The 18,861-nt window shown below is 40.8% G+C and overlaps 1 protein-coding gene across 1 annotated transcript; it reads left to right on the forward strand.

Moving 5' to 3' along the window:
* The first annotated feature begins 9,298 nt into the window (after positions 1 to 9,298).
* On the forward strand, positions 9,299 to 11,851 carry LOC138870231 (uncharacterized). The gene is made up of 2 exons (XM_070148024.1): positions 9,299 to 11,145; positions 11,236 to 11,851. Exons 1-2 carry the CDS (start codon positions 9,299 to 9,301, stop codon positions 11,849 to 11,851), a joined length of 2,463 nt encoding a protein of 820 aa, XP_070004125.1.
* The last annotated feature ends 7,010 nt before the right edge of the window (positions 11,852 to 18,861 follow it).

Genomic DNA, 18,861 nt, shown 5'->3' on the forward strand with positions numbered 1-18,861 from the left:
AGAGAGAGTTGTTATATAAATGCATATATGCTGCTAGTTAAATTTTCACTTAAATACAACATGCCATAGTTAAGTTTCCAAAAGTACATACAATTGACAATCTAGTGGAGAAAAGTTTCAAAATACAATGCGATCTAATGACCAAGACGACCCCGGTACCCATACATAACCCACATAAACGTCTACGGAGGCTCTAAGGATACAAAAGACTAATATGACAATGCCGGCAATAAGACCCCGGCTAAACCTCAAAATATGAAAATTCATACAAAAGAAGAACTACAAAAAGCCTGGGAGAAATGGGGGCTCACCAAGACTGCTGTGAAGAGAGAGAAAAAGAGCACCATTATCTGCGATTGACGCTATCAGCAACGGAACCACCTACATCCATTCAATGATGTAGCGCCCCCGGCAAAAGGGACGTTAGTGCTGTCGAATAGTACTAGTATGTAAGGCAAACACAATTCTTAATACGATGAATAGTGAACAATGGAAGGCAGATATAACATTAGCAAGTACTTCACAGGATTACAATGAAACACAAAACAAGGTTCACATAGTTCCGGTTAAGTCTTTCCATTTCTTTAGGTTAATACTCTTTAGTGCCAAGTGCCAAAACCCATAATGCCACCGTGATTTTACACGGAGTCCGGTCTCGTCCCGACCGGCTAAGCCATCCCAAGTGAGACATATCCAAATCCACAATGATAATCAAAAATCCAATGTAAATGCCACCATGTGTACATCATGACATCCGATCTCAGCCCGATTGGATAATCCATCTCACTTGGGACATAACCTCTTTCAATTATTCCTTAGTTCACATTTCTTTTCATTTTTCCATTACATGGCACAACACAACTTTTTTATTAATTAATTCTTGGCACTTGGATACGTTTTTATAATTCAATTCTTTCCCTTATTTATTCGTTCATAGCTTCATTGTCCATGTCGATAAGGCTATCATATAAGGCATGCACACATAAGAAAAGAAAAGAACATTTGGAGAACATAATCACATTTTCAACTATCATGATTTCAGAGTAAACACATAGAACAATTTTGGAACAAAAATCTGTCAACCCAACACATTAATGCAATCCATCTAGTATGATCAATCCGGAACTCACGCCAACTATTCGGACACCAAGAGTTCAACACTAAGAAGAAGAGGGTTAGCCATACATACCTCAATAGAGCTTTTCTTAAATTCTTACGATAATTCCGGAACTCTTAGCCACTTCGATCTATTTTATGAGAATTACAAGTTGAACAAAAAATTAGAGAGATGATCAAGATTCTAGCTCACTTGAGCATACTCTCAAGCACTAAGTGTGCATTATGAATTTTAAAGTCTTTTTGTGAAAAATTCTATCATCCTACACCCCATTTGTTACATTCTTAGTTCACAATCTCCCCATACCTTTTTATCATACATGCATTCAAGACAATCAATTTTTATACCCATGAACCCATTTGTTAATTACTTATTTTGGTAGGAATTTCGAAATCAAAGGTTAGAGCACAAGTTCTTGCCTCTTAGGACGAATGCCTAGTAACTTTTCTTGATAATCTTCAAGGATTTGGGCAAGGATTGAGTAGAGGCTTGGTGAGGATCACTTTCTCCCTCTAGAACTCTTTCTCTCACTCTAAATGTAGTAGAAATTAGCTCAAGAGGATCTAATGGGGTGTTTTTAATAGAATGAGGTCGGGTTTTAAAAATTGGAAAATAGGAGCCCCGACTCAATCTGTGGTCGTATAACTGATATGCGGCCCGCAAAAGGGATCGCAAAAGTGGCCCTCAAGACCTGGATACTCTGCCTGGGTATGCGACCAATATGCGGTCTGCATACTTGCTCTGCGGTCGCATAGTGCACTGCAGAACTGCCCTATGCAAAAATCCCAAGGAGGTTATGTGACGACTATGCGGCCTGCATATCGATTATGCGATCGCATAATTGGCCGCATAGTTGTACTCAAATTGGCCAACATACTGACTCACTCTGCAGCAGATATGTGGGCATTGTTATTATGCGACCGCATAATAGGCCGCAGAAACGTGCTCCTCTGAAAAATATTTTTGCTTAACTTTTTCATGCACAGATCAATCCAAAAAGTCCGAACACATATTCTTAACTTGGCACAAAATTTTGGATAAAAATTCTACGGTGCCTTACAAATATTTGCGCTATTTATTTACTCATATAAATTGTCATGTTGTTATTACAACAGTTATTGGTAGAAGTGGTAATGACTGTGATTACCTTACTGTTACCAGTCATTGGATTGATGAAGATTGGATAATGCAAAAGTACATTATTGCTTATAGAATAATTAATTCACGTCACACAAGGCAGTTTATTGCTAGCACAATTACTGATATTTTGTAGATATTTTTGCATTAGTGATAAAATTATGTCAGTTTCAATGGATAATGCTACTAGTAACACAAATATTGTAGCCTTGCTTACCACTACACTAAGTCCTGTATTTAGTAATATTCTTTATGTTAGATGTATTTGTCATATTTACCATTTAATTGTGGGTAATTGTATGAGAATTTTAAATATTGAAATCGAAAAGTTTAAAATGGTTCTTAACTTGCTTTTTTATTCAAACTGTCGAAGTAGACTTAGAGAATATTTTAAAAGATGCGATGAATTTGGCCTAAGAGAAAGAAAGGTTCCTAAACCTTGTCCAATTAAATGGAATTACATGTATGAAGGATTAGTTGTTGCATATGAATATAGAAGCCCCATAAACTCAATGTTTAATGCTCATGTAAGTGATGATGATGGGCACCTTACTAATGCGGATTGGGATAATGTTAAAATGCTTGTAGATTTTTTAGAAAAATTTCATATTGCTATAAATGAATTTTTTGGGCAATATTATCTTACTATTTCTAACTGTTTAGTTTATATTGCAGAACTTGCAAATTTGTTTGCTTATTTTTCAGAGGGTGCGAAAATTTATAAACTTGCTATTGATTCTATGAGAAAAAAACTTAAAATATTTTTTTCCCCTATGCCCCCTATTTGTGGTGTTGCTGCCTTGTTAAATCCTACTACGAAATTAGGAGATCCTCAATTTTGGTATTAAACTGTTTATAATGGTTTAGCACTTGAAGATGAGGAGTTGTCTAAACTTCCGGAAGCAATAGCCTCAATTAGAATAAATGCTCACACTATTTATAATGCTTATCAAGTTGCATTAGATCATGCTAGACCAAATGTTCCAACTCCTTCTTCTTCTGATTCTCAATCATCTAAAAAAATTGTGGGAGTAAGAGCACTTAGTGCTTGGGCGGAGTTCAGGGGTTCACAAAGTTCTACTACTAGTGATTTTTTCAACTAAATGAGCTTGAAGTTTATTTGTCACAAGGAATTGAGAAAGTGAATCCTGACGGCTCCTTTAATATTTTGAAATGGTGGAAGGACAAAGAAAATACTTTCCGGTTCTTTCAAGGATGGCCCGAGATATTTTAACTATTCAAACTTCAACAGTGGCATCGGAGAGCGCTTTCAGTCAAGCAAGACTTCAACTCGGTGATTATAGAGTATCTATGAGGGAGAGCTTGGAAAAATCAGTACTTTTCAGAGATAGGATCCGTTCGGAAAGAGAAAATTTTGGACTTGCTGAATCACAACCAAAGGTAGATGAAGCTTACGAAGAAATGCTAGCTGAACTCGGAGGATTCTGCTTCGCCCGAAAGCGGTGATGATCAAGCTTCTTTTTTGCCACCACCAACTGAAATTCCTCCAGACCTTAATGGATTTATAAAGTTTGTAAGAGATACCATGTAACTTCTATGAACAAAAATTAGTATGTATTGTGTAACTTGTATTTTGGCACATCTTGATTAGTTTCTTTTTCTTCTCAATGGTGGTATTAGCATGTGACGACCCGGCCAGTCGTCTCATGAGTTACCGCTCTATTTTCCCCATTTTTGCTTCTTTATGCTTTGTCTACCCGTTTTATGAGGTATCAAGTTGGTCGGATCGAATCCGAAATGATTTTGGTAAGGTTTGAGACACTTGGTCACTTTTAAAGAAAGTTAAGTTGGAAAAGTCAACTGGATGTTGACTTATGTGTTAGAGGGCTCGGATGTGAGTTCCGATGGTTCGGTTAGCTTTGGGAGGTTATTTGGGACTTAGGAATGTGATCGGAATGGGTTTTGGAGGGTAGGAGTAGAATTAGGCTTGAATTGACGAAGTTGATATTTGACGATTTTTGGTTGGTAGGCGAGATTTTGATATATGGATCGGAATGGAATTCCGAAGTTTCAGTAGCTTCATTATGTCATTTTGGACGTGTGTGCAAAATTTCAGATCATTCGGACGTGGTTTGGTTGGGTTTTTGATCAAAAGCGGAATTCGGAAGAATTTTAGAAAATATGGCTTGAATCCGATGTGTTTTGGGTGATTTGATGTTATTTGAGGTGTTTTGATGATTGGAACAAGTTTGAATAAGGTTTTAGAATATGTTTGTGTCTTTGGTTGAGGTCCCGGGGGCCTCGGGTGAGTTTCGGGTGGTCGATCGGATCATTTTGAAGTTGAGAAAATTGTAGAAGTTGCAGGTTTAGCTGTTGCAGAGTTTTGCCCTTCGCGATCGCGTAGGGAATCTCGCGATCGCGTAGAAGCTTTTGAGGAGGCCGTCCAGTTGTTCTTCGCATTCGCGAAGGTTGGCTTGCGATCGCATAGAGTGGAGAGGTTATTCATCGCGAACACGGGAAGGTGGTTGCGTTCGCATAGAGTTAAATGGACCTGGGGTCATGGCTGGATTTTTGTTCATTGCGAACGCAAAGGGATGTCCGCGATCGCGTAGAGTTAGTCTCCTAGGCATTGCGTTCGCAGGGCTTTTGATACGTTCGCGTAGAGTAATTTTGGGGAGCTGAGTTTTTGTGCTTCGCGATCGCGATGAAAGAATTAATGCCTGGGTAGAAGGTTTTTAAACTCGTCTTGTCCACGATTTTGGGACTTATTTCCTCCATAGTTGGCCATTTTTAGAGCTTTTTGAAGGAGATTGAAGAGGGATTCAAGGGAAAATAATTGGAGGTAAGATTCTCTAACTTAAAACTCGATTATTATGTGAATTCCACCTAGAAAATCATGGAACTTAAGCTAAATATTGAAGAAACTGGGGCTTGGAAATTTGGACTTTTGGTTGGGGATTTGGAGGACCATTTGGGGTCGGATTTGAGAACTTTTGATTTGTATGAACTCGCGGGGAGTTAAGGAATCTATTGATGTGAAAATTATTGAATTCTGAGACGTGGGCCCGGGGGTCGGGTTTTGGTAATTTCGGGATTTGTGCTAATTATTGATTGTTTTCGCTTGTACTTCGTTCCCTTAGCATATTTTGACGTCCTCGTTCTAACTTTTGATAGATTCGATGCGCGTGGAGGCCGATTCGAGGGGCAAAGGCGTTGCGAGCTAGAGATCTGACCGGTTCGAGGTGAGTAATGATTGTAAATGATGTTAAACACCGGATTTGCACATCGTAGTGCTATATTGAGGTGAGGCACACGCTGGATGACGAGCGTGGGGTCGTGTACTCTTGGGGATTGTGACTTAGTCCGTCCCGAATGACTATTTTACTGCGTATTTGACTGAAATATATTTGCTATCATTATGATTTGGGCTGAATGCCATATTTGGGCTTCGTGCCAACTATTTGAACCCTTCGGCGATTTCTATTGACATTTCCTCACTGTTTTTACTATATACTTGAACTTAGTCATGTTATTTTCCATTGTTTTTGTACTTAGCCATGTTTACTCAGTTTTAATACTTAAATGATATTTTAAATGATGTTTTGTGCATAGAAACATTGTTTTACTATAACCCGAGTGGCTTGTGAGGATTTTTGACTGAGTAAGGCCGAGGGCCTATGTCGTGAGGAGACATTTGATACTGATTATGAGGCCGAGGGCCTGAGATATGTACGCCACGAGGTGACTTGATTGATATGAGGACGAGGGCCTAGTGATGATGCCACGAGGTGGCTTGATATTGCGCTTGGGCCGTAAAGGGCCCCTCCAGGAGTCTGTATACCCCCAGTGAGCGCGGGTACCTGATAGTAGGCTATATAGTTGATATTTACACCTTAATATGACCATACTTTGTTGTTGTTTTATAGATATATTTCCAACAAAATGCTCTAAATAGTGTTCTTTTGTTTAGCAAGGAATATTATATGAGAGGAAGCAACATGGAGTGTTTTGGGGGCGATAATGTGAAGAAAAACGCCCACTCAAGAAGTACCTGAACATCAAGAAGCATAAATGGTCCGGGCAAGAAGGTCACCGCGACTGCGGTGAACCGCGACAGATTAATTCAAGGAGGCAGAAAGCTCAGCGTTCACCGTGGTCGACCGTGGTTGGCCGCGACCGCGGTGAACTATTCAATCGCTGGAAGTTGTGGACCAAAGTGTAATTTCGGGAAAACTTTTGTAAAACCCCTATAAGCTTTAGACATTCGCCCAACTGAAAAAAAGAGGCTAATTTTAGACTACTTTTGGAGAAAGAACAAGTGTGAGAAGATCAACCAAACATTAGAGTTCTTCTATCTCTTTTTGATTCTTGCAATTTTACATTATGAACAATTTAGTAGTTCTTCCTTATTTTGTTATGAGTAGCTAAAAAATTATCTAGGGTTGATGGAACCAATTGTTGGTTGAAGTTTTTTAGTCAAGTTGTTATAATCGAGCCGGATTTATGATATGATTGTTCAACTATGTTTTGTATAGTGATTAATTGAATGGGCCCTTGATTAATCGTGTCTAATCACCTTATATTGCTTGAGAAAGAATATTGGGTTAGATAGCTGTTGAACAACACCACTTTTGGGTAATTGAAGAGATTCATTACTTGAACTTAAAAGTGGGTTTAGAGATAACAAAACTTTGGTGGGATAATCTAGAGTTGTATTCCTATAGTCAGCTAGAGTAGTTCGAGAGAATGCTCTAGTAAATTATCGTAGTTGATCGAGAGGTAATTACGATAGCCCATAACTCTTAATCTTCATAGAGTATTACGACGAAATTATAGCGGAAGAGTCAAGACCTAAACTAGCAATTGGTGAAATCACTGCCCTAGACCTTTTTACCATTGAATTATCTTTGTTTTAGCTTATTGTTGTTTTTAATAAGTAGTTGAAGTCGTTAAACAAAAACCCATTCTTTATTGATCAAAAATCTTGCATCTAGAGATTGATTGAGTTGATAATAACATTGTTGGAAAGTGTAATAGATAGGTTAGTTCCCTGAGGATTCGATTCCGAACTTAAAACCGAATTATATTTGCAGCGACTGCTTTGTCTTTTAAAAGACATAGTTGGGCATTATCAAATTTTGGCGTCGTTGCCGGGGAACTAACGGTGTTATTTATTACAACTTAGAAGTAGTGTTAAAAATTATTAGTTCAAATCAAATTTCAAAGGTGCTAAACAAATTTTCATTGAAATTCTAACGTTTGAACTCTTGTGGAATTTATGTGTATGCCTAGAAATTCTTTGAGGACTGGATAACTGCTTGAAGGACTTTCAGACCTCGATAAAACATTCAGGGCATTAAACCGTGCCAATAGGAGGATCTAACAATCACAACAACCACCTCAGCTTGACCTTGACATGGGTGACGTAGAGAACGTCAACGGAAACATCAGGGACGAGCAAGCTGACCCAAAATGTCAGAGGGGTGGCACCTCTTGTGCCCGAAACTGCACTTTATGACTGGGCTCAACCCACAACTGACAACCTGGCAAAGTGGAGACATTCTAGATCACCAACAACATGCTGCATCTACTGCAAAATAAGGGATTGTTCTCCGGGTCACACATTGAAGACCCTAAGCAACATTTGAAAATTTTTTTGTCAATTTGTGTGACTCAAAGGTAGCCAAATGTGACCCCAAAAGCTATCAAGCTATTACTGTTCCCGTTCTCTGTGACTGGAGAAGCTTAGACTTGGCTGAATTCGCTCCCAGTCAATTCCATTGTCACATGGGAGGAATTAGTAAAGCAGTTTTTGAATAAATTCTACCCACCCAACAAGACTGCAAGGCAGATTGATGAAATATTACAGTACAAGAAGCAACCGATGGAGACCTTGCAAGAAACTTGGGAAAGATTTAAAGGGATGCTGGTGAAGTGTCCTCACCATGGCATTCAAGACCAGATGCTTGGCCAGAGATTCTACATGGGATTAGCTGACAATCTAAAGTCCAATGTGGATGATTCTGCTGGAAGTGCATTTTTGAGTAAGACATTCACTGAGTGCAAGGTCCTTCTGGACAAGATGTCCTAGAACTCAGGGTGGATGACTAGAGGTACAACACTGGCACCCATAGTGCATTCAGTGCCTCTTGACCCAAATAATTCGCAGACAGAGAACATGGCCACACTTCTAACACAGATGAGTATTTTGACAAAGAAGATAGATGAGATGGGTACCAAACAGGTGCATATTATTGATACGACAAATGGAGGACTGTGTACACCCTGTGTTAATCAGTCCTACGTGTGTTCATGGAGCGGAGAAGGCGAAAATCAAGGGGCAAGGGAAGATATGAATTATGTTAACAACTTTGGTGGTCAGAGATAAGGAGGACAACAGTGGAGACCTACACCAAATCAGCAATACAGACCCAACATGCCTCAGCCTGGGAGCATGCAAGCTCACGGCCAATTGGTGCCATACCACCAGAGACAACAAGGCTACCCACAAAAGAACCAGCAACAGTTGACATATCAGCCACCTTATCAATAGCAAGATAACAACATGGTAGAGATTAGGGGGATGCTCCAGCAACTCATTGTGACAAACGGTAAGATGCAAGAAAAGTTGGTAGTACATGATTCAGCTATAAAGAACATTGAAACTCAGTTGGGGCAGTTATCTATGGCTTTGAACAATGGCCCCCACGGAACATTGCCAGCGGATACAAACATTAACCCTAAGGAGCAAAACCCGAATCAGCTAATGGCAGTAAGTCTTTGGAATGGGAGAGATTTAGACAAAGAGCAGGAGGTTGCACAAGCCAACAAGGAGACTACACCAGCCACTCCAACTCCACTAGAGGTAGATGAACCAACAAATCTGGCTGAAGTGGTAGTTGAACAGGGTCAAGATGAAAAGGGTAAGGCTAAGGTAAATGAACAAGCTGCAGAACAGGTGGTGCCTCTTGTTCCACAGAACCCAACAGAGAGAAGCCAGCAAGCAGTTCACAAAGGGTGATACCTGCACCATTCCCTCAAAGATTGGTAAAACAAAAGAAGGAAGATCGATACAAGAATTTCATGGAGATGTTGTGTCAAATTCAGTTGAATATTCCTTTGATGGATGCCTTGAGGGAGATGCCAGGTTACGCAAAGATGATGAAAGACCTAATGTCACGGAAGTTTGATTTTCAGGATCTATCCACAGTGACTCTGACGCAGACCTGCAGCGCAGTAGTGACCAGACCAATGGCTCAAAAGATGTTCGACCCAAGTAGTTTCACTATTCCTTGCACAATTGGGAGTTACGCCTTTGCAAAGGCATTATGTGATTTGGGAGCCAGCATAAATTTGATGTCGTTGGCTGTATACACCAAACTGGGCATTGGCAGAGCTAGACCGACTTCGATACTGCTGCAGCTGGCCGACCGCATGGTAAAAAGACCTACTGGGATTCTTGATGAAGTATTGGTGCAAGTGGGGAAGTTCGTGTTCCCTGCAGACTTTGTTATTCTGGATTGTCAGGTAGATGAGGAGATACCTATCATTTTAGGTAGGCCATTTTTGGCCACTGGGAGAGCCCTGATTGATTGTGAGACTGGGGAATTAAAAATGAGACTGAACGATGAAGAAGTCATATTCAATGTTCAGCATTCCATGAGGAGACCCAGTGAGTATGCGAATTGCTCTCTAGTGGAGGTAGTGGATGTGATCCTGCAAGAAGATAATGTGACCCTGACTGCTAAGGATCCATTGGAGGCATGTCTAATAAATTTAAAAGAAATGGATGGTGAAGGGTTGGCTAGGTGGGTTATGGCACTGGAAGGACAAGAATTTTGGAAAAGGGAACCTCAGTTCGAGTCCATTGAGTTAGAGAAAAGAGCTACACCCCCAGCAAAGCCATCGGTAGAGGAACCACCCAAGTTGGAGCTGAAGCTACTCCCAGCTCACCTCAGGTACGTTTTCTTAGGTCCCGATTCTACATTGCCTATGATTATATCATCCGGTTTGTTAGATATGCAGGTAGAACAGCTCTTACAGGTACTGCAGGAAAGCAAGACTACCATTGGCTGGACTATGGCAGATATAAAGGGTATCAGCCCAGCCTTCTGTATGCATAAGATTCTCTTGGAAGAAGGGCACAAACCTTCCAAAGAACATCAACGAAGGCTGAACCCGAACATGAAGGAGGTAGTAAAGAAGGAAGTGATCAAATGGTTAGATGCAGGAATCATCTTCCCCATCTCAGATAGCAATTGGGTTAGCCCTGTCCAATGTGTACCGAAAAAGGGGGGAATGACTGTTGTGCAAAACGAGAACAATGAGTTGATCTCAACTCGTACAGTCACGGGATGGCGGATTTGCATGGATTACCGAAAATTGAACACAACCACCCGGAAGGACCACTTTCCCTTACCTTTCATTGACCAAATGTTGGACAGGCTGGCCGGGCGCTCGCACTTCTGTTTCTTGGATGGTTATTTAGGGTACAACCAGATATCCATAGCCCCCGAAGATAGAGAGAAAACATCTTTCACTTGTCTATATGGCATCTTCGCCTTTCGGAGAATGCCTTTTGGGCTATGTAAAGCACCAGCGACAATTCAACGGTGCATGTTAGCCATTTTCACAGACATGGTGGAGGATATTATAGAGGTCTTTATGGATGATTTCTCCGTGGTGGGAGATTCATTCGAGGACTATCTTCACAACTTAAGAAGAATGCTCAAAAGATGTGTGGAGACAAATTTAGTGTTGAATTGGAAAAAGTGCCATTTTATGGTACAGGAAGGGATAGTCCTGGGACACCGAGTGTCCAGTAAGGGAATTGAGGTCGACCATGCCAAGGTGGATGTGATTGAAAAACTACCACCGCCCACTTCGGTCAAGGCAGTGAGAAGTTTCCTTGGACACGCCGGGTTCTACAGGTGATTCATCAAAGATTTCTCCAAAATTGCTAACCCATTGTGCAAACTCCTTGAAAAGGATCACCCTTTTGTGTTTTCTAATAAATGCAGGTTGGCATTTGAGGAGCTGAAGAAGAGATTGGTGACTACACCCATCATTGTTGCACCCAACTGGGAGCAACCGTTTGAGTTCATGTGCGACGCTAGTGACTACGCCATAGGAGCAGTCTTGGGGCAGCGACAGGGTAAACTGATGCACCCGATTTATTATGCAATCAGAACACTGAGCGGTGCACAACTCAATTACACTGTGACGGAAAAGGAGATGATGGCTGTTGTTTTTGCATTCGACAAATTCAGGTCATACTTGATTGGCTCGAAAGTTATTGTTTATACTGACCATGCAGCAATTAGGTATCTGATAGAAAAGAAAGAGTCAAAACCACGCTTGATTCGCTGGGTTCTTCTGTTACAAGAATTTGATCTGGAAATACGTGACCTAAAAGGGACAGAGAACCAAGTAGCTGACCACCTCTCAAGGTTGGAAGGAGCTGAAAAGAAGGTAGAGGTTGAGGATATAACAGTGACATTTCCGGATGAACAATTACTGGCAATGACAATGGAGGAGGCACCTTGGTATACTGATATTGCTAATTATTTAGCAAGTGGCATTGTACCTTATGAACTCTCCTCAATTCAAAAGAAAAAGTTCTTCCGTGATTGTTGATATTATTATTGGGATGAACCTCTATTGTTCAAAATATGTGTAGATAACATGATCCGGCGGTGTATCCCCGAGAGAGATCAACATTCTATTTTGCAGGCTTGCCATGCTTCACCATATGGTGGGCACTTTGGAGGAATTCGGACAGCAGCGAAGGTGTTGAAGTCAGGCTTATACTGACCTACTCTGTTCAAGGATGCTCATGTCTGGGTCAAAAGCTGCGATGAATGCCAAAGAACTGGCAACATATCTCGTAGACACGAGATGCCAATGACCACAATTCAAGAGGTGGAGATTTTTGACATGTGGGGGTTGACTTCATGGGACCATTCGTCAGCTCGTATGGTAATAAGTACATATTGGTAGCAGTTGACTATGTCTCCAAGTGGGTCGAAGCAGTGGCTCTCCCGACCAATGATGCTAAGGGGGTACTAGGCTTTTTAAAGAAGAATATTTTCACGCGTTTTGGTACCCCAAGAGCTATACTCAGTGATGGCGGGACCCATTTCTGCCATAGAGCATTCGCACGACTACTGGAAAAATATGGAGTTCGGCATAAGGTGACCACCCCGTACCACCCACAATCAAGCGGGCAAGTTGAAGTGTCCAACAGGGAGATTAAAAGTGTCCTTACAAAGACAGTGAATGCAACAAGGACTGACTGGGTAAAGAAATTGGATGACACATTGTGGGCATACCGCACAGCCTTCAAAACCCCTATTGGGATGTCACCGTACAAGTTGGTGTTTGGTAAGGCATGCCATCTCCCAGTTGAGCTAGAGCATAAAGCACTTTGGGCATTGCGACAGTTGAACTTAGACATGGAAACAACAGGCACTAACAGAGTCACAGGACTATATGAGCTCGAGGAATTCAGGTTCCACGCCTTTGAGAGTGCTAGATTATACAAAGAAAGGATGAAGTTAATGCATAATAAGCACATCTTGGATCGAAACTTCAAACCCGGAGATCGAGTGTTGTTATACAACTCGAGATTGAGATTGTTCCCAAGTAAGTTAAAATCCTGATGGTCAGGGCCCTTCAAAGTGGTGCAATTATTTTTAAGTGGAGATGTAGAGATTGAATCAGAAGATAGGACAAACAAGTTCACAGTAAATGGGCAAAGGTTGAAACATTACCTTGGCATGTCTGATGAAAAAGGGGATAGAGTGGTAATCACTTTGGGAGAGCCCCAGTACGCGGATGAGGAGTGATGGTCAAATGCTGGCGTCGTGCCGCGACGTTAAATCAGGCGCTGTGTGGAAGGCAACCCACGAGTGTGTTAATTAGGTAATTAAAAAAAATGCACCCAGCACCGCGACCGAGGCAAACCGCGGTGGGAGGTAAACATTCTGCCTCGGTTTTTTAATCCCACCACGACCGCGGTGGACCGCGGTAAACCGCAGTGAGGCGTAAACTTTCTGCCTCAGATTTTCCAACTCACCGCGACCGCGATGGACCGCGGTCGGTCCAGGTAAGTCCTTTTCTTTTTTATTTATATATTTATTTTCCAACCCCAAACCCCCCCTTTTAACCCCAAAACCCATGACCCCCTCCCCCATATTACCACTTTCTCTCTCTCTAATCCCTGACCTCCCCAACTCCTCTCTTCTTCTTCTTCTTCTTCTTCTTCTTCTTCTTCTTCTTCTTCTTCTTCTTCTTCTTCTTCTTCTTCTTCTTCTCCTTCACTCACACCACCCCCATCTTCCATTCCTCTCCTCCTTTCCCCCTTAAGGTAAGATTCTAACTCTTCTCTCTATTTTCTTTGGCATTGTGTTGTATTGTGTTGTTATTATATAATTTTATGTAGTGTTGAGATATAATTGTTGGTCTATATTTTTTTTTCTATATTCTTATTTTTGTTTTTCAATTTTGTCTTTGAGCTGATTGGTGAAGGGGCTGTAAATTGCATGTTTGAACGGTGTTATTGGTGGGTGATTGAATGAAGTAAGTATAGGGTGTGTTGGTGTGATAGTATACTTATTTGGGGAGGAGCTTGGATGTACCCATGAGGGCTAGATGTGTCTGGATGGCAATTTGCTCGCAAGGTGTTTGGGAAATTGCCCTAATGGGGATATAAGGAGATAGTGTGACATGGATATGGTGAAGTCTGAGTAACCATCCATAGTCACATATTTTGCAAACTCACTAATAGGAATTTCATTGTATGACAGGTACAATGAGCTCCTTCAGGAAAAGACGAAACACCAGACCTTCCATCAGTGCACCGGGCAACTCCTCACGTTCTAGGAGCCACACCAGTGCACCTTAGTTCGACAACACTCGGTTTGTCTCCAGCGCATCGGAGAATAGGTACAACCAAAAAGCAGCTAAGAAGTTACAACCAGAGGTACACATTGATCGAATGGCTTTGGAGGTGGAATGCCCCAATATGTTGGATGAGCTGCAGAGGTGTCAGCTGGACATTTTCTTCGAAGTATCGGAAAAAGCTAATGTTCAATTAGTAAGGGAGTTCTATGCAAACCTGCCAGAACATGAGAATGGGGTTGTGATGGTGCACAATACCTCGGTAAATGCATCCTTTGACGCCATACGCAGGGGTGACTTTGATCTTTATCGTACTTTTAGTGGAACAAGGGCCTTGTGGGGTACTCTTCTGGATACTATCTATGGGCCGGACGGAGAGCACTTATGGATCAAGCACAGGATTACTCTCAACTCCCACTGTGTGAATTGGGAGGCCAAATGTTGGCTCACCATTGTCAACAGTCGTTTGTTTCCATCCAGCAACACGATAGATGTTAATCTACCACGGGCGTTCGCAATCCACTGTTTTATGTCCCATACTGATTTTGATATGGCCCGGCTGATTCATGAAGAGATGTTCATTCGATCACCTGATCTTATCAAGGGTCACTACTTCCCTTCGCTAATCACCCGGCTGTGCCATTTTGCTCGAGTCCCTGAAGACCTTCGGGTTGATGGGAAATTGCCATTAAAAGCCCCATTTCGAGCGAGAAAAATTGGAATTAGACGAGAACCGGTGGTGAATGTTGATGACTCTGATGATGATTCGGTTGAGAATGATGATGATGATGATGATGAGGTAGCTGAGGTTCCCCCTCCTCCGAGAGTTGATGTGGCAGGCCCATCCCAGCCACGCCGGAGCACTCGTATGACAGCTTTAGAGTAGGATATGATTGGGTTGCGTACCTCAGTCACTGATTTGGGTGCCCGTGTTGATGCGCTGGCCGAGAGGCAAGTGAAATCGGAGAAGAAATTCTTGGGCTGGTTGAGAGCACTGGGAGGTGCATGCAACGTGAACCCAAACACTATCTCCGATCAGGAGTGAGCTTTCAGGAAAGTTCCTTAACCTCACTGTTCTTTAAATTTTAAGCCATGGGGACATGTCTTCATTTTAAGTGTGGGGTGGGGATACTTCATTGTATGTTGTAATTGTAATAATTAACTGTTGATTTTGCTTGTTTTGTCTTGCTTTGAGTGTTTTGATGAAGAGTAATAGTTTATTAGGAAAACTTAAATAGTAAATGACTTGTCCCGATGACGGATCTCTTTTGGCGGGTTCTTGAAGGACTAAGTTGGAAATGTTTTTTGGAATACGGAGACTCTTCCTGATGACGGATCCGTTAGACAATTTTCTTGAGGGAAGTAGTCTAGAGAAAAGACCAAAAAGATTTTTTATTTTATTTTTAGGTAGTGTAGTAACTCCCCCTTAGTTTTTCTTTTGGCCACGGTTCTTTTTCAAGGGTTTAGCTTGAACCGGGTATAGGTAGTTTTTATCTTTGATCCTTTTAGTTTAGGTTAGGATTAATGGGCCACGAGCGAAAAAACGATTTTGCTACACCTGAACACAATAGACACTAGAGTTCAACACCTAGCTTCATTAGTTAAATCCTGCTAGAGTGCCTTAAAATTGTACGTTTGCATCTAACTTGAACACTCAAAAGTGAATGTCTTGATAACCCAATCCGGAGTGAGTCATGTGCCATGTGTGTGTGAGTTTTACTGTGTTCCATGTTTCATATTTGATGCCTAGAACTTGCCTTGTATGTTTGCAAAGCAAAATGGTAGTCTCTTTCAGTTTTAGAAGTAATATAGGCATCTGTTGTTGAGCCAGATATATAAAGTGACCCACCTGAATACAATACATCGTAGTTAACCACGTTGAGCATATAAGCCTACTTCTTTGGAAACCACATTGCGAACCTTATCCAATTGTTTGAATAGCTGGCTGTTTGAACCCTTTTACCCCCAATAAGCACTTGAACGGTAATGGAAATATGCAAAAGTAAAAGTGTGGGGTGGTGATTTGGTTTTTGAGTGGAACCATTGAAGAGAGAAAAGAGGTAGAATTGGATGCATAAAAGAAAAAGCACCACGAAGAAAATAATAATAATAATAATAATAATAATAATAATAATAATAATAATAATAATAATAATAATAATAATAATAATAATAATAATATTCTGAATGAGGGAGAAGTGGTGGCTTGTACAAATTGTACTTATTGGAAGGGGATGTGTTAAACAAATGCGGTGGAGTGCTGGTTGGCACAATTATGATCTTTAAGTTAATGTGATTGTATTAAAAAGTGCTTAGGTAGGTTAGTCACTATACCTAAATATATCATACTCGTCCCTTAGCCAACATTACAACCAAGTAAAGTCCTATTGATTTTATACTGAATGAGCTCAATTAGCGAAGTAGTACACTACGGGCAAGCCTGTGGTGCATCTTTGTGGCATGTGAACTTTCTATCTGAGAGTGAGCGAATTCCGTCTATCTCAGTTCCTACTTGTTTTAATTGTATTTATAAGTGGAACTACTCTCTTGTGTGATGTGAGGGCATGTGATTCGTAAAGGAAAGGTAAGTCTTGACTCTTGTATAGAGTAGTTTGAGTAAGTGTGGATGTGCATGGTACAAAAGATTTGACTCTTGGAGAAAAGGTTGTTCACTACTAAGTGCAAATTTTTATAAAATGTTCATGGTGTTAGTTGTTAAAGGAGAAGCTTAGGGAAGAAATCTTGATGGAGTATGGTGGATTGCTCGAGGACTAGCAATGATTTAAGTGTTGGGTGTTGATAGTAGGATATATAGTTGATATTTACACCTTAATATGACCATACTTTGTTGTTGTTTTATAGATATATTGCCAACAAAATGCTCTAAATAGTGTTCTTTTGTTTAGCAGGGAATATTATATGAGAGGAAGCAACATGGAGTGTTTTGGGGGCGATAATGTGAAGAAAAACGCTCACTCGAGAAGTACCCGAACATCAAGAAGCATAAATGGTACGGGCAAGAAGGTCACCGCGACCGCGGCAGATTAATTCAAGGAGGCAGAAAGCTCAGCGTTCACCGCGGTTGGCCGCGACCACGGTGAACTGTTCAATCGCTGGAAGTTGTGGACCAAAGTGTAATTTTGGGGAAACTTTAGTAAAACCTTTATAAGCTTTAGACATTCGCCCAACTGAAAAAAAGAGAGGCTAATTTTATACTACTTTTGGAGAAAGAACAAGTGTGAGAAGATCAACCAAACATTAGGGTTCTTCTATCTCTTTTTGATTCTTGCAATTTTACATTATGAACAATTTAGTAGCTCTTCCTTATTTTGTTATGAGTAGCTAAACAATTATCTAGGGTTGATGGAACCAATTGTTAGTTGAAGTTTTGACTCAAGTTGTTATAATCGAGCCGGATTTATGATATGATTGTTCAACTATGTTTGTATGGTGATTAATTGAATGGGCCCTTGATTAATCGTGTCTAATCACCTTATATTGCTTGAGAAAGAATATTGGGTTAGATAGCTGTTGAACAACACCACTTTTGGGTAACTGAAGAGATTCATTACTTGAACTTAAAAGTAGGTTTAGAGATAACAAAACTTTGGTGGGATAATCTAGAGTTGTATACCTATAGTCAGCTAGAGTAGTTCGAGAGAATGCTCTAGTAAATTATCGTAGTTGATCGAGAGTTAATTACGATAGCCCATAACTCTTAATCCTCATAGAGTATTACGGCGAGATTATAGCGGAAGAGTCAAGACCTAAACTAGCAATTGGGGAAATCACTGTCCTAGACCTTTTTACCATTGAATTATCTTTGTTTAAGCTTATTGTTGTTTTTAATAAGTAGTTGAAGTTGTTAAACAAAAACCCAATCTTTATTGATCAAAAATCTTGCATCTAGAGATTGATTGAGTTGATAATAACATTGCTGGAAAATGTAATAGATAGGTTAGTTCCCTGAGGATTCGATTCCGGACTTAAAATCGGATTATATTTGCAGCGATCACTTTGTCATTTAAAAGGCATAGTTGGGCGTTATCAGTACCTATTGTGATGTGAGATTGAGCCTGATGGGCTAGTATTGTTCTATGTGATGGCCCGAGGGGCTGGTACTGTTCTGAGATGTTGCCCGAGGGGCAAATTTGTTGATACTGTGCCCGAGGGGCGAACCTCTATTTGTTTACTTTACCTTAACTACCTGTCAATTACTTGTTTACTTGTTGGAAGAGGTTTCTACTTGACTTTTCACTGGTTTACTGTTTTTAAATGATTTTACTGCTTCATTATAAAATGTCTTGTGCCTTACGTGTTTTCTTACTTTCAGTCGTTATTTACATTTGTTACTCACTTAGTTGAAGTACTCACTTTACTCCCTGTACCCTGTGTGCAGAGTCAGGTGTAGCTGGTCCCGCTCCCGAGTGTTGATTCATTCCAGCTTCAGGCGGATCTCGAGGAGTCTTTAGGTAGCTGTTAGCGTTTGTAGCCCGGAGCTCCTCCCTATCTCTTTTGCTTTATGTCCTTAGTTCAGTATTTAAAACTCTGTAGTTACGTTTGAGGATTTAGTGTTGTTAGATGCTCATGACTTGTGACACCCCGGTTAGGGCTGTGTTGGGTTGTTCTTTCGCGTATTTATGACATTATCTGCTACTTTGGATTATTTTATCATATTTTAGACTGTTTCCCTGTTGTTTAATCGTTTTACATTGAATTGGGGATAGTTGGTTGGCCTTGTCTAT

Source organism: Nicotiana sylvestris, chromosome 6 (genome assembly GCF_000393655.2).
Source record: "Nicotiana sylvestris chromosome 6, ASM39365v2, whole genome shotgun sequence".
Taxonomy (NCBI): domain Eukaryota; kingdom Viridiplantae; phylum Streptophyta; class Magnoliopsida; order Solanales; family Solanaceae; genus Nicotiana; species Nicotiana sylvestris.